General features: G+C 47.4%; 1 protein-coding gene and 1 long non-coding RNA gene across 4 annotated transcripts; one reads left to right on the top strand and one right to left on the bottom strand.

The window, feature by feature from the left end:
* Positions 1 to 3,008: 3,008 nt before the first annotated feature.
* On the bottom strand, positions 3,009 to 5,088 carry LOC143760956 (uncharacterized). The gene is made up of 3 exons (XR_013212261.1): positions 4,760 to 5,088; positions 4,495 to 4,645; positions 3,009 to 3,940 (listed from the first exon to the last, which is right to left on the bottom strand). It is a non-coding gene; the product is annotated as an uncharacterized LOC143760956 (long non-coding RNA).
* A 5,546-nt stretch (positions 5,089 to 10,634) lies between these two features.
* BATF (basic leucine zipper ATF-like transcription factor) lies at positions 10,635 to 19,270 on the top strand. Of its 3 annotated transcripts, none has more exons than XM_077249049.1 (4): positions 10,638 to 11,204; positions 16,186 to 16,367; positions 18,616 to 18,720; positions 18,859 to 19,270. In XM_077249049.1, the coding sequence occupies exons 2-4, from the start codon at positions 16,305 to 16,307 to the stop codon at positions 18,982 to 18,984; spliced, it is 294 nt and encodes a 97-aa protein (XP_077105164.1). In that variant the 5' UTR covers positions 10,638 to 11,204; positions 16,186 to 16,304; the 3' UTR covers positions 18,985 to 19,270. The 3 variants fall into 3 exon arrangements, with proteins under 3 accessions (XP_077105156.1, XP_077105164.1, XP_077105172.1); XM_077249057.1 differs by lacking the exon at positions 10,638 to 11,204 and adding an exon at positions 13,399 to 13,521; XM_077249041.1 differs by lacking the exon at positions 16,186 to 16,367 and having other exon boundaries at positions 10,635 to 11,204.
* Positions 19,271 to 21,117: the final 1,847 nt, after the last annotated feature.

The raw sequence follows: 21,117 nt of genomic DNA, 5'->3' as shown, positions 1-21,117 counted from the left end.
ATATATATATATTCTGTATTTATATTTCATTCAGCGCGATATCTGTGAACAGCCGCTAATTCAATTGCCGGCTTCACATTTCTCCTGCCTAAACCCGACAGGATATGAGACATGGTTTTCATACAGTAAACCATCTCATATCCCCTTTTTTTTGGCATATTCCACACTACTAATGTTAGTAGTGTGTATGTGCAAAATTTCAGCGCTGTAGCTGCTGAAATAAAGGGTTAAATGGCGGAAAAAATTGGCGTGGGCTCCCGCGCAATTTTCTCCGCCAGAGTGGTAAAGCCAGTGACTGAGGGCAGATATTAATAGCCAGGAGAGGGTCCATGGTTATTGGCCCCCCCGTGGCTACAAACATCTGCCCCCAGCCACCCCAGAAAAGGCACATCTGGAAGATGCGCCTATTCTGGCACTTGGCCACTCTCTTCCCACTCCCTGTAGCGGTGGGATATGGGGTAATGAAGGGTTAATGCCACCTTGCTATTGTAAGGTGACATTAAGCCAGATTAATAATGGAGAGGCGTCAATTATGACACCTATCCATTATTAATCCAATTGTAGGAAAGGGTTAAAAAACACACACACACACATGATTAAAAAGTATTTTAATGAAATAAACACAGCGGTTGTTGTAATAATTTATTGTTCTCGCAATCCATTTGCAAACCCTCGCTTGGCAAAATAATAAACGCACAATATACATACCTTCTGATGTCAGATCATGTCCCACGAAGTAATCCATATGAAGGGGTTAACTAATATTACAGGCAGAGCTGCGATAATCCACTCGCTCGTGCCTGTAATCCCCGGGTGCTGAAAGGAAAGCAGTGATCTATACTTACATTCAGTCGCGGTGAGGCGCCCTCTGGTGGATGTTCTCATGAACTGCAGCCTGGGAACTTTTTCCCACGCTCCAGGTCATATGAGGACATCCACCAGGGGGCGCATCACCGCGACTGAAGGAAATGTAGGTCAATGACCTACATTTCATTCATTCGCCGGGGGATTACAGGCACGGAGCACAGCTGCATTTAGCAGGGCTCCTGCCTGTAATATTAGTTAACCCCTTCAGATGGATTACATCGTTGGACGTGATCTGACATCAGAAGGTATGTATTTTGTGCGTTTATTATTTTGCCAAGCGAGGGTTTGCAAATGGATTGCGAGAACAATAAATTATTACAACAACCGCTGTGTTTATTTCATTAAAATCCTTTTTAATCATGTGTGTGTGTGTTTTTTAACCCTTTCCTACAATTGGATTAATAATGGATAGGTGTCATAATTGACGCCTCTCCATTATTAATCTGGCTTAATGTCACCTTACAATAGCAAGGTGGCATTAACCCTTCATTACCCCATATCCCACCGCTACAGGGAGTGGGAAGAGAGTGGCCAAGTGCCAGAATAGGCGCATCTTCCAGATGTGCCTTTTCTGGGGTGGCTGGGGGCAGATGTTTTTAGCCACGGGGGGGCCAATAACCATGGACCCTCTCCTGGCTATTAATATCTGCCCTCAGTCACTGGCTTTACCATTCTGGCGGAGAAAATTGCGCGGGAGCCCACGCCAATTTTTTCCGCCATTTAACCCTTTATTTTAGCAGCTACAGCGCTGAAATTTTGCACATACACACTACTAACATTAGTAGTGTGGAATATGCAAAAAAAAGGGGGATATGAGATGGTTTACTGTATGTAAACCATGTCTCATATCCTGTCGGGTTTGTGCAGGAGAAGGAAAAAGCCGGCAATTGAATTTCCGACTTTTCACTAACAGCGCTGCGTATTTCTCGCAAGTCACACTGCAGGTCCGTGTGGAATCCGTATTTTTCTCGCCCCCATAGACTTTCATTGGCGTATTATTTGCGCAGTACGCTGACAAACGCAGCATGCTGCGATTTTGTACGGCCGTAGAACGCCGTATAATACTGAACCGTAATATACGGCTGATAGGAGCAGCCCCATTGAGAAGCATTGTGCCGTATGTAATGCGAGTTTTACGGACGTAGTTTATGCGCTCTTACGTACGTAAAACACGCATGTGTGACCCCAGCCTTAGAAGTATTTTTCAGTGGTCCTGATGGCGGTGGCTGATGCCCATTACAAATTTGTTGCCATTGACGTTGGTGCCTATGGTAGTACTGGGGATTCTCGGGTGTTGCGAACGTAACAGATTGGGATGCAAATTCTTCAAGATGGCGGAACGCTCCCAGCCCCAGACCTTTGCCGGGTTCCACACATCCAGTGCCCTTTGTGATGGTATCGGATGAGGCATTTCCCTTAACGACAACCCTGCTGCGCCCATACCCACGAAGGGGACTGAATGCCTGGCGAAGGATTTTTAATTATCGGCTGAGTCGTGCACGCAGATATGTGGAATGCACCTTTGGGATCATGACTAGTCAGTGGAGGATCTTTCACACACCCATCCAGCTGGATACTGACACCGTTGACACTGTGATTAAGGCTTGCTGTGTACTCCACAACTATGCTCGTGAGTACAACACTGACGTAGATGTGGAGTACCAGCAGCCAGTATTTAATCCAGTGGTCAACGTGGGTCTGGGCAGGCCGTCCAACTCTGGTGTGCGTGTGAGAGAATCCTTCACTGACTACTTCATGAGTCCAGAGGGTGCCGTGCACTGGCAATACTCCTGTGCTGGTGTTGGGCAGCCTGAGCAGCAGAGAAGGATGGAAGAACAAACCGACCAATAAAAGGTTGCAAGATCTATACCAAAAGCTAGAAGAAGTCAAGATCCCTATTTATCTAATTCAAGATCGATATTCAATTTTTATTGTTATGTTTTTGGGGAACCAAAAAATTATTAATTATTATTTCTGGTTAATAAAAAAAATTGTTACTTTAATGTGGTTATTTTTCAATCAAATAAGTATTGTTTTTAGGAAATTTTAAATGATTGATTCTTCTCCATCCCATTGTCCAGTGCCCATACACCCATCACACTATGTCGATGCCATAGTCCAGCGCCCATATACCCATGACACTACCTCCATCCCATAGTCCAGCGCCCATATAGCCATGACACCGTACAACATAGAGGCCTTGTCCGCTAAGTACGTTAAGTATATAAAAATCAGAGATGACATTTGATCAACATTAATTTATTTAACAAGCAACTAAATTTTGACAAACAGTTGTAAAGATTTTTTCAATATGAAAAACTGAATTTGGCGGCAACGTGCCCAGTTAAACTATAAATTTTTTGACAAACAATTGCATCTTAATGCAAGTAGGTGTATTCCTGCGAATAACCATAGGAGCTTGTTGGGTCTGTGATGAAATTTTGACTTGCAGATGGTCCCAGGCTTGTGTTTCCTCCTCCTGAAAAATGTAGTGCCGGTTGGGTGTAGGAAGACGCTATAGATTGAGGTTCTCTGGATTTCAGTGGTGGGCGAAAGAGTCCAAAAACCCCCGTCAATACATCCTGATATGACTGAATTGGAGCAGGGTCCTCCAGAGCGGTTAGGGACGTTTGGCACAGAGACATAAAGAGAGACTGCCTATCCGGTGGCAGAGAGTGTGCCTTTCGGGCAATGGTCAAGGCAAAAAAATCACATTGATCCTCAGTTGAGGATTGTTTGAGTAAATTGAGTGTGTCACTTGCGATCTTCTCAGTTTTATCCTCATTCTTTTTTTTTTTTTTTACTGGACTCTCCTGCCACCGGATAGGCAGCTCTCTTCTCCGTTACCACAGCTTCAGCCGTACCAGATGATCCAACAGCTGCTGCAGTTGATGTGCCTGCAGCAGCTGCTGGACATGTGGCACCAGCAGAAGCTGTGGTAATAAATGGAGAAATTGTCCCTCCCGCTCCCGAGGAAGTGCCTGCTCCCGAGGAATTGCCTGCTCCATCAGTGCCTGCTCCATCTTCAGAGCTGTCATCCACAAGAGGCGGGCTTGAAAGGTTTCCCTCAGTCCTGTGTGAGAAAAGGAAAAAAATAATTAATTATGACTGCTGCGGAGGAGCAACATTTTTGTAACAGCATAAAGGCTACTTAGTCCAAAACGCTGTTCACAAAAAAGTGAACAGCGTTTTGGACTAAGCAGCCTTTATGCTGTTACAAAAATGTTGCTCCTCCGCAGCAGTCATAATTAATTATTTTTTTCCTTTTCTCACAACATGCATTATCAGCACACATGCAAAAAAGCATGTGTACTGATAATGCATGTTTTCATTTAACACATGCGTTATCACCACATGCTATCCACACAATGTGATAGTTATCTTGCACAGTCAAAGTGACAACACAAGAAAAATAGACACGGTGTGGTGCCATAGCTCTCTCAACTCCATCTTTGGAATCATAGTGCAGACAGGATTTCTGAAAATCCTCTCTTCACTATGGTATAACATCTGGATGCTGTGTATTGAACGCTGCGGCAGGAGACAGCGTTCAATACGCAGCCAACTGTGCTACACCACATGACAACATTGATGAGGCTACATATATATTAGTGGTTTATAACCTACCTCCGCAAAGTCCGGCTTGTGACCAGGAATTGCAGCTCATCATAAAATGGAAAGGTTTTGCGGCTGGGGGAGGATCCACTCCGGTCACATGAATTGATAAATTTGTTGAACCGGTCCCGAACTGTCCTCCATCTTTGCCTGACATGTTTTTCTAAGAAAAAAAAAAATTATATATATATATATATATATATATATATATATATATATATATTGTCAAATTAAATTTATGATAAACTCTGATAATAATCGGTAACATTATAATTACCAATTTCCAATTGGTTGGCAATGGACAGGGAATCCCACCCCGGATAAAGGTCCCTGCAAATCTTGGTCCAGCAATGGTCACGGAAATATTTGTCCTTGTAGGCCACATCAGCGGCATCCCATATAGCAGGTATATCGCGAACCTACAATGAATAGAATAGTGTCATTACATACTATATCCAACTGCTAAGTAATCTTAAAGGGAACCTGTCACCCACAAAATCGAAGATGACCGAAGCCCACCAGCATCAGGGGCTTATCTACAGCATTCTGGAATGCATTCTGTAATGCTGTAGATAAGCCCCGATGTATCCTCAAAGATGATCAAAAGAGGTTAGATTATACTCACACAGGGGCGGTACCGTTCCGATGGGTGTCGCGGTCCGGTCCAGCGTCTCCCATCTTGTTGTGATGACGTCCTCTTGTCTTCACGCTGCGGCTCCGGCGCAGGCGTTCTTTATCTCCCTGTTGAGGGCACAGCAAAGTACTGCAGTGCGCATGCGCCGGGAAAGGTCAGAGAGGCCCGGCACTTCCGCACTGCAGTACGTTGCTCTGCCCTCAACAGGGAGATAAAGTACGTCTGCGCCAGAGCCGCAGCGTGAATACAGGAGGACGTCATCATAACAAGATGGGAGGCGCTGGACCGGACCGCGACGCCCATCGGACCGGTAACGCCCCTGGGTGTGTATAATCTAACCTCTTTTAATCATCTTTGAGGATACATCGGGGGCTTAGCTACAGTACCAGAATGGGTAGATAAGCACATGATGCCAGTGGGCTTTGCTCTACTTCCATGTTGGAGGTTTGAGGTTACCTTTTACAGCCAAAATGTACAGAAATTTGGATCTATATTAACATCACCCCTACCCTAACCCAAAGTCAAACAAGCAAGGCAAACACGAAATTATGCCAGTTTGACACGTCAGTGGCTCGGGTACGTGTGGTGACAGTTTCCTCACGTACAGACAATGAAACACGTAGACACATAAAAATAAATGTGTCTCTGCAGATGTCAGTGTGATATCACGCACCGTGTGTCCGATTGCAAAACACGGAGACATGTCTGTGTTTGTGGGAGCGCATGGATCACACGGACCCATAAAGTCAATGGATCCGTGTGAACACGTACCGCACACAGATGCTGTCTGTGTGCCATCCGTGTGCTGTCCTTGTGCATTTTACTTGGCATAGTGTTAACATTTTAAAAATTGTTGCTGGATACGAACACGGAAACACACACAGCACACAGACACAGAAGCAGACACACGGACATACGGATCCCACACACGGGCCCCGAAAAAAAAAGACGTAGGATCCCCCTGTATTTTAAGGCAAGGCAGACAGCTGTGAGCCAATCTTTGTGGCATGGGAAGGGGTTAAAATACCCCTGGCTGTTCCCAGGCCATGAATATTAAGCCCACAGTTGTCTGCGTAGCCTTTCTGGCTCTCAAATATAAGCAGAGCCCCCCCAAAAAAGTGTTGGGGTCCCCCTATAATTTGAGGCCTGAAAGGCTACGCAGACAGCCGTGGGCTTATATTCATAGCCTAGGAAAGGGGCCATGGATATTTGCCCCCCCCCTGGCTACAAATAGAAGCCCGCAGCCGCCCCAGAAAAGGCGCATCAAAAAGATGCGCCAATTCCGGCACTTAGCCCCTCTCTTCCCACTCCCGTGTAGCGGTGGGATATGGGGTAATGAGGGGTTAATGCCACCTTGCTATTGTAAGGTGGCATTAAGCCCGGTTAATAATGGAGAGGCGTCAATAAGACGCCTATCCATTATTAATGCTATTAAAAGGATAAAAAAAATATATAGGGGGACCCCAAAAAAAAGATTACATAGGGTCACCCTTTATTTTTAGGCTAGAAAGGCTAGGCAGACAGCCGTGGGCCAATATTTGTGGCCCGGGAAGGGGTTAAAATACCCATGGCTGTTCCCAGGCTAGGAATATTAACCCACAGCTGTCTGCATAGCCTTTCTGTCTCACAAATATAGGGGGACCCCCCAAAAAAAAAGACGTAGGGTCCCCCTATATTTTTAGGCCAGAAAGGCTAGGCAGACTGCTGTGGGCCAATATTTGTAGCCTGGGAAGGGGTTAAAATACCCATGGCTGTTCCCAGGCCATGAATATTAACACACAGCTGTCTGCATAGCCTTTCTGGCTCTCAAATATAGGGGGACCCAAAAAAAAAAAGACATAGGGTCCCCCTATATTTTTAGGCCAGAAAGGCTAGGCAGACAGCTGTGGGCCAATATTTGTGGCCTGGGAAGGGGTTAAAATACCCCTGGCTGTTCCCAGGCCATGAATATTAAGCCCACAGTTGTCTGCGTAGCCTTTCTGGCTCTCAAATATAGGGAGAGCCCCCCCCAAAAAAAGTGTTGGGGTCCCCCTATAATTTGAGGCCAGAAAGGCTACGCAGACAGCCGTGGGCTTATATTCATAGCCTAGGAAAGGGGCCATGGATATTTGCCCCCCCCCCTGGCTACAAATAGAAGCCCGCAGCCGCCCCAGAAAAGGCGCATCAAAAAGATGCGCCAATTCCGGCACTTAGCCCCTCTCTTCCCACTCCCATGTAGCGGTGGGATATGGGGTAATGAGGGGTTAATGCCACCTTGCTATTGTAAGGTGGCATTAAGCCCGGTTAATAATGGAGAGGCGTCAATAAGACGCCTATCCATTATTAATGCTATTGAAGAGTTAAAAAAAACACAGAGACTAGGAAAAAATATTTTAATGAAATAAAGACACACACTTTTTGACAATTCCTTTATTGTACGCTCAATCCATCTGAAGACCCTCGACCTGCAACAGAAATAAAAAAAACAAACCAAATTCATACTACCTGGCCCTGTCCGCAGAAATCCCATAACGAGTGTCCCACGACGATCTGCCATGGAGAACAGACACATCCGGAGATGTGTCTGCTCTCCACGGCTGCAGCAACACACTGACAGGAGCTCCGGCTCCTGTCAGTGTGTTACTGCGCATGCGCGAGAGTTTGCCGACGGTCATTGACCCCGGTACTCTGGCTTTACTGCACTACTGCGTGGGAAAGTTCACACGCAGCTGTAGTGCTGTAAATAGAGAAGCCGGCGCCATTGAACTCCGGAACAGTACGCGATACACTGCTAGGAGCTTCGCTCCTGGCAGTGTATCGCCGGAGAACAAGCGATCGGCGTGGGACACTCGGTTTTGGATTCTGCGGACAGGGAGTATGGATTTGTTTTATTTTTGGGGGATTTTTTTCCCTAGGGGACCGAGGGCTTCGCGTACCAGTGTGCTGTATGGTGAGTATATACTCTATGTTATATGTTGTATGTACTGTGTGTCATGTATGTTACGTTTATTATATGTGTATTGTATGTGTTTGTGTTTTGTGTGTTACTTACAATTGTGCTAAGTCGCCGGACACAGGGACAACTCTCCCATCCTAATACCGGATGGGAGTAGTAATCCCATACGGCGGCTTAGCACAATGGTGGCACTATCGTCGCATGGGGACACACACACACACACACACACACACACACACACACACACACACACACACACACACACACACACACACACACACACACACAGCTTCACACACGTACACAGACACACACACATAGACAGATACACACACATACATACCAGATCGATCAAACGACCGACATCGATCCCCATGCGACGATATGCCTCCATGATGACAGCCACAACACTCCGCCCACGCACTTCCGCCCACGCACTTCCTCCCGCTTCCCCTCACTTCCTGCTGCAGCGGTTTCTACACCCCAAACCGCAGAAAACCCGCAGATATTTTTTCTTCTGCTGATTTTACTGCGGGTTTGACCCTCACAATGGAGGTCTATGGGTGCAGAACCGCTGCAGTTCCGCACAAAGAAGTGACATGCTGTGGAATGTAAACCGCTGCGTTTCTGCGCGTTTTTTTCTGCAGCATGTGCACAGCGGTTTGCGGTTTCCATAGGTTTACATGTTAATGCAAACGCAATGGAAACTGCAGCGGACACGCAGCGGCAAAATCGCGGCGGTTCTGCGGTAAAAACCGCAAAGTGTGAACATGGCCTAACTTTCTATCTAACCCCCAGTTTTACCAGATTGTGAGGAGTGGCCTAATACATAGCGCCCTTACCTCCCCCTGGAGGCCAGACTATGAAGTGTATTGGTGTCTGTGATACCTGGTCAGGTGAACTCCTTCAGTGCCATCAGACGTACCATCACCCCCCTTAGCGGCAGAGCGATGTTACTGCAACGACCAGGTCTCTGGGGCGCTGCATAAATATTAAACGCAGCTTAACAGTCTATAGGAAACTTCAGAGGAAAATGCAATCACGCAGAAAGTCTATGAGGCACAATTATTCTTGGGATACTTGACACGAATAAGTCCTTGGTAGTCCAAACACAGATAGATCTGCTTATAAGGCAGTTCAAATAATATCTTAGCACAACCAGGGAGGCCTGGGTAAAAGTCTCAGGTTTAAGCAGAGCAGCAACAGCTTGTGCAGCGCCCCAGAGTTCTGGTCGTTGCAGTGCTGTGGCTTCGCCGCTAGGGGGAGCCATGGTACGTTCGATGGCACCGAAGGAGTTCCTCCAATCAGGTATCACAGACACCAATATGTTTCACAGCTGGGCCTCCGGGGGGAGCTAAGGGTGCTATTCATTAGGCCACTCCCCACCATAGTGGGTAAAAACTGGGGGTCAGGCAGGAAGTTAGAGAGAACGCTGACGGGATTGAACGGAGCAACACCCCGTGGCAGGGGGTGTTGTGAAGGGAGAGACTGTAGGGTCTCTGCCAGGGGTGGGATCCTGGCAGAGGCTTGGCATTGAGAGAACGTAACGGGACCGTGCCTGCTCAGTATAGCGGCGGTGCCCAAGAAAGGACTAGAAGCGAGACAGATTGTGCTGAGTGAGAAACGAGATCAAGCAGAAGGAGAATACCAGCAGGGGTTGTGCTGAAAGAGGCAGCACCTTGCTGAGGCGCAATACCGGTGGCCGGAACGCCGAGGGAGTGGATTAGAATACAGCTTCAAGCCATACTCCAAACAGCGGCAGGACAGTCGGTCTCAGGCGGGCTGTCTACCACATATCGCCTATGAAGTCTTGGGGGGCAATTGCGGGAGAGGGGCGTCTCTAGGGTCCCGGAAGAACTCCAGGCCTACCTGACAAACGGGTGCCATTCCAACCTGAATACAGGGAAGGGGTGGATTACAGAGGAACATCAAATCGAGTTGTGAGGGAACTTAAGAAACAGACACAACCGTTGTGGGGTCACTTTCCGTGAGCACAGCAGGGAAGGACTACAACACATAGCGCTAAGAAGGAAGGCACAGATTTCCACCTGAGAGGAGAACTCTGGAGGTGCCATTGGACCGGCCGGACTTGCGCAGCCTGGTGAACCGTGTTCTGGACTGAGGACTCAGAGATCTCCAGTAAAGAGGTAAAGAGACTGCAACCTGGTGTCCTCGTTATTTACCGCGACCTGCACCTCACAACTGCACCGCTACATCGCTACCATTACTACCACCTATTACACCGGACGTCCCCCACTGACGGACAGGGCCACGGACCGGGTCTAGCCACCGTGACAACCCCGAGACTGAGAACTAGAGGCCCGGCTCCGGGTACCCCTCGGCCCTGCGGCGGTGCGGGGGCGCCGCACTTACATGTCCAGCAAATGCAGATGGAAACAAACACAAGCAGCCAGATGGAGGATTACTGGAAACCGATGTATACAGCAGAAACTCAGAGCTGAGTAGCAGGATCTCCACAGAGGTTCACAGGAGCAGGTGCAGTTGCAAAGCCAGGGAGTTGTCAGGAGCTGGATGCAAGGCAGAAATACTCTAGCACAGAATAAAGGCTTGGGTGGAGTTATATAGCAGGAAGACACAGTGCACATGAGACCAAAGACGCCATCTTGGAAAAGGGCAGTAATGCACAAAAGGTAATCAAAATGTTCAGAGTCCTGACAAATCCCAAACCTAACCCTAATCCCAAACTTAACCCTAATCTCAACCCTAATCCTAATCCAAACCTTAACCCAACTCTAACTTTAGCCCCAGCCCTAACCCTAACTTTAGCCCCAATCCTAACCCTTACTTTAGCCCCAACCCTAACCCTAACTTTAGTCCAACTCACTTTAGCCCAACTGTAACCCTAATTGGAAAATGGAAATAAATACATTTTTTTTATTTTATTATTTTTTCCTAACTAAGGGGGTGATAAAGGGGGTTTTATTTACTATTTTTTTTTCTTTTGATCACTATGATAGGATCTATCACAGTGACCAAAATAAAAAGAGAGGAAAAATCTTCCTCTTGTTGCCGGCTGCCGGCCAGCAGATCTCGGCAGGCGCACTATGCATGCGTTTGCCATTTTCTTACCGGAGGAAGACGAGAGTGGCCGTAAGGGGAAGCAGGAGGAACCAGGGACATCAGGAGACACTGGTAAGTATCTGGGGGGGATCGGGGACCCCATTTCTCTGTCCTCTGATGTGCGATCACATGAGAGGACAGAGACATTGAATGACACATCAGACTTTTTTTTTGTGGTCGCCGGTAAACGGTTAATACCGGCGATGGAAAAACAGGGGTCGGTAGCCGAGACTCCAAGATCTGCCGGGTGCTGACGGGCAGGCGGGCGCAATGCGCATACGCCCACCATTTTCTTACCGGAAGAAAATGGCGACGCCATGGGGGGAATCATGAGGGCTGAGGAGCAGCGGGAGGTACCGGGGGGATCAGGTGTACCCTATTTCTCCGTCCTCTGATGTGCGATCACATCGGAGGACAGAGAAATTAAGTGGCAAATCGTGCTTTTTTTTGCGGTCACCGGTAAATGGTTAATATCGGCGATTGCAACCTGGGATCAGTAAAAACCGACTCGAATCATGTTCTCCATCTCTGGGGGGCGCTATACACTTTCTCCACAGCGCCGTTAATTCACGGCGCTGTGGTTTAAATACCCTTAACTACCGCTGTTAAAAAGGCGTATCGGCGGTCGTTAAGGGGTTAAGTTAATATTTGCTCAGTCGACCTTGGTAACAGATCATTAACCCTTGGTCTGGATGAGGGATGCCAAGGAGAGAAATGCGGGGGTCACCCACTGGTACCTGTCTTTGCAAAATTTTAATTTTACCATGGAACATCTGGCGTTGAAGTAACAGGGAAATGCTGTACGGTGACAAACTAGTTTGAAGGGGGGGGGGGAGTATGTAAGGCTGTGACTGGTGTTATTTGCGAGGGTCGCTATGTGTCCCCCAGGATGTGCTCAGAAGCATATTAGATCCGCTGGAGTGCCTTGTGGTCACAGCAGGATGTCTGTGGGTCACGGGGCAAAATAAAAGTAAGCACGAACTTGGTCAGATTATGTTGCCAAGGAATTGTTCAGAAAAATCCAGTATGGGCTTTTATTTTTTAAACGGACTGCAGGAAGGTAGTGGGGCCGGTCCGTTTCCTCCACGCCAGATCTCGCAAGTGGCCCATGGCCACAGATTCCAGTTGATAGGAAAAAAAAAACCTGCAAGAAGGGTTTGGGCACAGTGTGGACACCGCTACGCTACACCTCTCATACTTGTCCGTCTGGGTCTCTCCAACCATTGGCAACTCCCCATTGACTTTGGACTCATTTATCAGTCAATTTTATCACTGATCCATGTGTGTCATCAGATAATACTGTAATCTTGGTGGTGGTGGACCGATTCAGTAAAATGTCACATTTTATTGTGCTACCTGTTTTACATAACACCAAGATCTTGGTGCGAAGTTTCATCAGAAAGATTGTAATGTTACATGGGATCCCTACAAATATTGTTTCTTACCGGGGGGGGGGAATGTCCGTTTACTTCCAAATTTTGGAGGACGTTTTGCAGTCGTTTGGGGATCCATCTGTCATTCTCTTCAGCATTTCACCCGCAGTCTAATGGGCAAACTGAAAAGATTAACCAGAATCTTGAGACGTATCTTAGGAGTTTTGTGTCTGAGAATCAGGAGAATTTGGTTACCCACTTACCTCTAGCTGAATTTGCGGTAAATAATCGTTGTCATGAGTCTACAGGTAAGTCTCTTTCTTCGGTGCATACAGGTTTCATTATCAGTTCAGCTCATTTAATAGGAATCATTCTTTTGGAATACCTAAAGAACAATTTTCATCATCAATTACGTCTGTGTGGCAAGGGATTCTTGATCATTTGAGGAAGTTGGGATCCAAATATAAAAGTGTGGCTGATCTGAGATATTTGCTGGGTCCAGACATGTGTGTTGGTGACTTGGTGTGGTTGTCCGCAAGGAACATTAAGTTGAAGGTTCCCAGGGGCGCTGCTATCATGAAGCAAGTTGAGGACTTTGCTTCAGGCGGCAGCTCATCGCTCAAGCCAGGGGGCGGCAGAGCGGCGGTCAGAACATGTGGTGCTGTTGCCGACTCTCCCTGTAATCCCTGCAGACCAGTAGCGTAGCTACTGGGGAGGCAGAGGGGGCCATTGCCCCGGGCCCAGTCACCTGAAGGGGCCCTCAGGGAGATCCACTGCCGAGTCTGAGGTGTCAGGGAGAGAGCAGCACAATGCCGGCTGCAGAGCCTCCCTCCATGCAGAGTGCAATGTGGTCTCACCCGAGGAATCTCTTCCTGGCTGTCAGCAGCAGCTGCAGTTCCTTTCTGGCTGTGCAGTGTGTGCACGCTTGGTTTGGCTGAGGCACGCTGGGTCCTAGTGCCCTCCCTGCATCTATCTGCACACTTCCTGGTTCTCCTCACTGTCTGAAAACTTCATCAGTAAGTGGGGATGGAATTTATTAGAGTAATTCGATTTAGGCATATCATGGTCACTGTGGGGGTGAATGTGAGAGGATTGTGGTATTGTGGGGGCTGAAGTGGGAGAGGAGGACAGGGCACTGTGGGGTAAATGTGAAACGATGGGGGTTATTGTGGGTGTGCAGGGGGACAGGGCACTGTGGGGGTGAATGAGAGGATGGTGGTATTGTGGGAGGGGGACAGGGCACTGAGGGGGTGAATGAGAGGATGGTGGTATTGTGGGAGGGGGACGGCACTGTGGGGTAAATGTGAAACGATGGGGGTTATTGTGGGTGTGCAGGGGGACAGGGCACTGTGGGGGTGAATGAGAGGATGGTGGTATTGTGGGAGGGGGACAGGGTACTGGGGGTGAATGGGAGAGTTTGAGGGTATTGTGAGGGCTGACGTGGGTGAGGGGGCACTGGGGGGCTGATTATTATACTGTTTAATGTTATGAGATATTCACTCCATCATATGTGAGGGTATGTGTCCTCGAGGTGTATTGGCAGCGCTTTGGATGCAGCAGATACCCCGCTCCACCCAAAGCGCTGCCCCCTGTTGTACGCGCGGTGATTCCGCATATATTCATTGACCACAGGTGGAATCACCGCATCCTATTCATAGACTGTTTTATTTATCTTGTGGAGACGGAGCATCTCCACAAGATAAATAGACACGCTGCTGTCTAGAAAGACGCGCCACATGTCCGGTTACGCAGGTCTGCCACCTGCGTCTATGCACGCATAGTGGAGATGGGATTTCATAAAATCCCCTCCACTATGCTGTAACATCTGGAAGCTGCGGTTTCGACGCTGCGGATGTACACAGCGTCCAATCCCCAGCAAAAACCCAAGCAATACGCCCCTTGGAAACCTACCCTAATAGTTGCTGTCTTGGGGGCTGGAGATGGGGAGGTAGGAGGCTTTTTATTATTGCAAGCTGGGTCTTTTATAAGTATTAGTTAAACAAGCATAGCAAAGAAGGTTAATATTACTATAACAAGGATAAGTATTAGCATAAGGGCGCAGACAGACACTGTATAACTCATGCGACGATTGCATTGCAATCCTCGGACTGGCCCTGACACCTTTTGAAAAAACTGACCGTCACATCCAAACATAGATCAAGTGTGAACAGGTGCTGAACCTTAGAGTCACCAACTCCTATACAGTCAAGCAAAAAAGGCAGCACACTGCAGCGCTAACACATGAAAAAATGAAACAGAAATTGAACTGCATTACTGCACTAAAAATATGAAAAATGAGAGCGTTTAGCGCATAAAAAAGGCCAATTTTATGTGTACCTGGTAGCCACTTTACGGCATCTCTCTTATACCAGGTCCTACGCTATCCTTCCTCGCTGAGAATAAACGTCTCCATGTGAATGGGCACCTATGAAAACCTCTCATGAGACTAACATTCTCCTTCTCTGTGGAGGGGTACTGGACCTGCTGCAATTAAGACACTTGTGACTAGGAGGCGGAGTGCTCAGATTCTGTAACTGGAATTGGACCTAATTATAAAAATTATAAAATCTTAGTTGCTAGAAGCAAAAGATTAGGTGTCCCAAAAAAAGGACATTGGTAGATAATGGGTTAAATAGTATAACTTTCTTTTAGCAGTGCATGGGTTAATCTGCTCAGTTGAGAGCTCCTGGAAGCTTTCCTTCATTAAGGCTCTCAGCTTTTCACTGTTATCCACTCCCATCTCCTATATAATAATAAGAAGATGCAGGAATTCCTGGCCAGTCCTTGTATCCAGCATGTAAACACAATTTCCCGTATTCATCATATCTCTAGCCTGTGGGGACGGGAGGCAACATGGAAGCCTTTCTTTGCAAAAGAAAAAAAACCCAGCCAAGCCTAGCTCTGTGGTACCAATACCTCCATCATGTCTGGTAAAAGTAGTAATGTGTTAAGTAGCGACTAGAGACAGTGGGCGCTTACCTGATCCTTCGGAGTGGAAGGTGCCATAGTCTATCCCTGTCCCCCGGATTACTCCACAAGGTGAAGATGCTGGGGTCACATACCTAGCTATGCTCTTATCTTATACTTTATCTGTTCTCTCCCTCACCCAGGGAGGTGTGAGGCTGAAGTGTATAGGATTACACTAACCAGACACACAAGGGAAGACAAACAGGTATGAAAGAAAACTACAATCATACAAATACACTCACCAAACAACAGAGTGGAACACATGGGAGGAGAAATCAAATATTTATGTACTCAAATATGAGAGGAGGATAAGCATGAAAACCAACTACAAGCAGAAATCTCCTTAACAACTCTCCAACCGCCTCACCATCAGAAGTAATCCATGGAACAGTGCGAGCTAGGTCACCCCTAGCGGTAGGGACAGGGAAGGAGCTCCTAGTCCTGGGATATCCGACCACAGAATCGTGACAGAACATGTCTCTCTGTTTCCTGGGTCGTCTGACTCTGTACACGTCTCTGAGTTTTCTGGTTGCACGTCTCTGTGGATGGAAAGTGTTGGTTGCCGCGGGGTGGATGCATCACTTGCTTCCTGTCACTTCCTGCCCACGGCCCTCACTCGGTCGGGGTTTTCCTGGGTGATTTTTGCCCTGGTCCCTTTGGGTTTTCTGCTGATTGACCTTTCAGATGTTTCCTTCATGTCATTTGAAACTCAGGTCCCCAGATACCAAAACCACAGGAAGAAGGAGACGGCAGAGCAACAGAGACGGCAGCGAGACAGAGAAAGCAGAGCTGACACTGCCTCACAAGAGACAGGAGGCCAGTGCAGCGGGACATGCAACCTGACTCTGACAGCAATGAGCTCGGATACGTCAGCTCCCCTTGCAGCAGCAAACAGGTACCCAACTCCGAATCAGTGATGTTAGCTCTTTCATGGTGTGATATCACTCTGCTCTGTATGATGTCATGTTCTTATCAGTTGATGCTGTGCTTTTGTTGGTTGATGTCATGCTGCTCTGTATGATGTCATACTCTCGTAGGGTGATTCCACGTTATTGCTGGATGATGTCACGCTTTCATCGGGGGATGTGACACTCTCTCCAGTTTAGAACAACACAAGAACAACAGCCATAAAGATCCTAAATGAATAATTTTATTGAAACATCATTACAAAAATAACAATGAACAGGTATAAAAGCATGGGGAAATGACACTCAGGCCACGGCCGGGCCAAAAAACATGACCAGGTGTCCACGCACAGACCAGGTCAGCAGCAAAGGTGCAGCATTGTAACAGATTAAATATTGCACAAGCCCATAAAAATTACAAGACCATGCTTGTCAGTGAATATTAGTATCCTGGGCAGTGCACTATTGCAAACAATAGACATATTAAGGATGTATATATTTTAGCTGCACGCTTCCACTTGCCGTCCGACGCTTGGTCACGTGGGGCCCCGCGTGTTCCTTGTTGCCGGCGGCCATGATGGGGGCGGTCTGTGCCGCTGATGTTCAGGTGCGGCTAGTTCACCTGCACATACTATTATATAAGACACATTTCGTCATGATTTTTCTCACCCCCTGAGGAAGGAGCGTTGCGGCAGCTCCGAAACGCGCGTTGGGGTTCGGCCAGGTGGTCCAGTGTGTGTACCGGTCGTGCAGCTTAGGTATGTATGTTTGGATATGGCAATTGATTTGAGCATTGCACTACCCATAATATAAATATACATATTTACGTGTAGGCATAGTTTGGTACGCTTGATAGGCAAGTACCTTGCACAATTTGTTCTGTGCGTGCACCGGGTGTGCAGCTAAAATATATACATCCTTAATATGTCTATTGTTTGCAATAGTGCACTGCCCAGGATACTAATATTCACTGACAAGCATGGTCTTGTAATTTTTATGGGCTTGTGCAATATTTAATCTGTTACAATGCTGCACCTTTGCTGCTGACCTGGTCTGTGCGTGGACACCTGGTCATGTTTTTTGGCCCGGCCGTGGCCTGAGTGTCATTTCCCCATGCTTTTATACCTGTTCATTGTTATTTTTGTAATGATGTTTCAATAAAATTATTCATTTAGGATCTTTATGGCTGTTGTTCTTGTGTTGTTCTATGTTGCATTTTTTGCAGCTGATCCTTATTAGTCCATTTTTGCATATTAGATTCTATTTCATATAGGAGATACGTCATCTTAAAATATATTTATAATATGCTTGCCTCAATACTTCTATGTTACTCTCTCCAGTTTGTACCATATTCTTGTGTGATACCATGCTCTCGTCGGGTGATGCCACACTCTCGTTATGTGATATCACTCTGCTCTGGTCTGGTGATGTCACGTTGCTATGTGTGATGACAAGCTCAGTTGAGTGATGTTACGATCTTATCAGGTGATGTCATGTTCCCATTGGGTGATGCCACACTCTTGTCAGGTGATGTCACGCTCTTTTCAGGTGATGCCACACTCTTGTTGGGTTAAGCCACACTCTCGTCGGATTATGTCACGCTGCTCTATGTGATGACACACTCTCGTCTTATGATGCTATGCTTTCATTAGGTGATGTCACGTTCTCATTGTGTCATGTTCTTGTTGTGTGATGCCACACTTTTCTCGGATAATGCCATGCTCTCATCAGGTGTACCACGCTCTAGGCGGGTGATGTCACGTTCTCATTGTTTGATATCAAGTTCCTGTTGTATGATTCACACTTTCATCGGGTCATGTCAAGCTCTCGTTGGGTGGTGCCACGCTCTCATCAGGTAATGCTACACACTCGCTGGGTGATGCCATGCTCTTGTTGGGTGGTGCCACACTCTCTTCGGGTGATGCCATAATATCATGCTCTCCTCGATTGATGCCACGCTCTCCTCCGGTGATGTCATGCTGCCCTGTGTGATGCCTTGCTCCAGTTGGGTGATGCCACTTTTTCGTCGGTTGATGCCACGCTGTTTTAAATTATGCCATACTCTCTTTCAGTGATGTCACAATTTTCTAAATTATTCCATGCTCTCGTTGGGTGATGCAACATTCTCATCAAGTGATGCCACGCTCTCGTCGGGTGATGTCACGTTCTCATAGGGTGATGTCATGTTTTCGTTGGGTGATGCCACGCTCTTTTGTGATGTTTTCTTTGATTTTTCAGGATTCTTCTGACGATATGAAAAAAGTTCAAAGACGAGAAAAGAATCGCGTTGCTGCCCAAAAGAGTCGCCAGCGTCAGACCCAGAAGGCGGACACATTACATGTGGTGAGGGGCCTGTACACCCGGGGCAGCAGTGTCGTGGGTGTGGCTGCTGTATGGATGAGGGGGTTAGTAGTTGGCCAATGGACTACCCCTACTGTAATGGTAGTTGTGGTCTAAGCTCATCCTCTTGTGTCCCCCCAGGAAAGTGAGAACCTGGAGCGGCTGAATGCGGCACTGCGCAGGGAAATCCTCTGCCTGCGCGACGAACTGAAGTATCTGACGTGTGTCCTGGGCAGTCACCAGTCCATGTGCTCCCTGCCTGCCTAGTCCCCCCACTGCATCCCACCACCTCCCCTGCTACCAGCTCTGACAAGCGAGCGCCATGCGAATAAAGGGCTGGTTTGTGATCCGTCTCCACCTATTCTGCCACACAGAATGTTAGCTCTTGTGTCACAGTGACTTCTGGCGTTATACAGGCAGAGGTTCTTGTTGCTCTCTTCACAGATGGAGCAGGTTTAGTTGTAGCAATTGTTGCCATGTTTTAGCTTTCTTCTGCTGCTCATTTCCAAATAACGCGATACCGAGCTGGGATATAAAATGGCATAAACTCTGACATTGTGTGCACTAACGTCTACTCCACCAGACTTGTAAACACAGGTGTAAGAGGTGGACACAAAATCCAAATCACCTTTAAATATGCAACATCCGCCCCATATGAGATGTTTACATCTCCCCCTGCTGGGTGCACACTGCACTTCATGAGGTGACAACAGCCGTTAAAATCTCATCAGATGCCCCTATAAGTGATACTGCTGATTAACGTCTCTCACTATTCTGCTAGTGCAGTCACAATTTACATTACATTAATGATCCTTTACTGATCCTGATTTACATCCTGTATCATACCCTAGAGCTGCACTCACTATTCTGCTGGTGGAGTCACTGTGTACGTACATTACTGATACTGTACTGATCCTGAGTTACATCCTGTAGGCTGTATTATACTCCAGAGCTACACTCACTATTCTGCTACTGCAGTCACTGTGTACATGCATTACATTACTGATCCTGAGTTACATCCTGTATTATACCCCAGAGCTGCACTCACTATTCTGCTGGTGGAGTCACTGTGTACATACATAACAGATCCTGTACTGATCCTGAGTTACATCCTATATTATACTCCAGAGCTGCACTCACTATTCTGCTAGTGCAGTCACAGTGTACATATTTTACATTACTGATCATGAGCTACATCCTGTATTATACCCTAGAGCTGCACTCACTATTCTGCTGGTGCAGTCACTGTGTTCATACATTACTGATCCTGAGTTACTGTACATCCTGTATTATACTCCAGAGCTGCACTCACTATTCTCAGTGGAGTATCCAGGGGGGAACAGCCGGGGCGCAGCCGACAGGGGGGCGCCAGTGGGCCGCCTGATGATGCGGCGGTCCAAGGAGGGGGTTGGCAGGGCCAGGGAGCGGGGGCTGTCTAATTATACTCACCTACTCCTGGCGCGGTCCCTGCAGGTCCCTGGCTGCCCGGCGCCCCGGCTTCTTCCTGTACTGAGGGGTCACATGGTACTGCTCATTACAGTAATGAATATGCGGCTCCACCTCCCATAGGGGTGGAGCCGCATATTCATTACTGTAATGAGTGGTAACGGTGACCGTTCAGTACAGGAAGAAGCAGGGACTGCACCGTGCCAGGAGCAGGTGAGTATATGGGGAGGGGAGCGCTGCGCGATATTCACCTGCTCCTCGTTCCAGTCGCCGGTCCGTCTTCTGCAGTGACGCTGAGGTCAGAGGGCGCCATGACGTAGCTAGTGCGCGCCCTCTGCCTAAACGTCAGTGCAGAGGAGGCGGAAGAAGGAGCGGCGGCTGGAACGAAGTCAGGTGAATATTGAAAGTGTCGGGGGCCTGAGCGACGGAGAGGTGAGTATGTGATTTTTTTTTTTTTTTATCGCAGTAACAGCAAATAGGGCAAATATCTGTATGGGGCATCTTATAACAGATGCATAACATTTGTGCAGCACTATATGGGGCCATAATGTTTGTGCAGCACTATATGGGGGCCATAATGTTTGTGCAGCACTATATGGGGGCCATAATGTTTGTGCAGCACTATATGGGGGTCATAATGTTTGTGCAGCAAAATATGGGGCCATAATGTTTGTGCAGCACTATATGGGGGTCATAATGTTTGTGCAGCAATATATGGGGCCATAATGTTTGTGCAGCACTATATGGGGGCCATAATGTTTGTGCAGTACTATATGGGAGCCATAATGTTTGTGCAGCACTATATGGGGCCATAACGTTACCTCCTGTATTATACTCCAGAGCTGCACTCACTATTCTGCTAGTGCAGTCACAGTGTACATATTTTACATTACTGATCATGAGCTACATCCTGTATTATACCCTAGAGCTGCACTCATTATTCTGCTGGTGCAG

Source organism: Ranitomeya variabilis, chromosome 1 (assembly GCF_051348905.1).
Source record: "Ranitomeya variabilis isolate aRanVar5 chromosome 1, aRanVar5.hap1, whole genome shotgun sequence".
NCBI classification, from domain to species: domain Eukaryota; kingdom Metazoa; phylum Chordata; class Amphibia; order Anura; family Dendrobatidae; genus Ranitomeya; species Ranitomeya variabilis.
Note: the sequence above shows the minus strand (reverse complement) of the source record. Positions and strands in the feature narration are given on the sequence as shown.

What these genes read in the sequence shown, in the direction of transcription:
- BATF (XM_077249041.1), top strand. Translation starts at nt 10,926, where the DNA reads ATGGAAATAAATACATTTTTTTTATTTTATTATTTTTTCCTAACTAAG. An exon ending in AGGGACATCAGGAGACACTG is followed by an intron (nt 11,205 to 18,615) that starts GTAAGTATCTGG and finishes TTGATTTTTCAG; the next exon opens with GATTCTTCTGACGATATGAA. An exon ending in AGGCGGACACATTACATGTG is followed by an intron (nt 18,721 to 18,858) that starts GTGAGGGGCCTG and finishes GTGTCCCCCCAG; the next exon opens with GAAAGTGAGAACCTGGAGCG.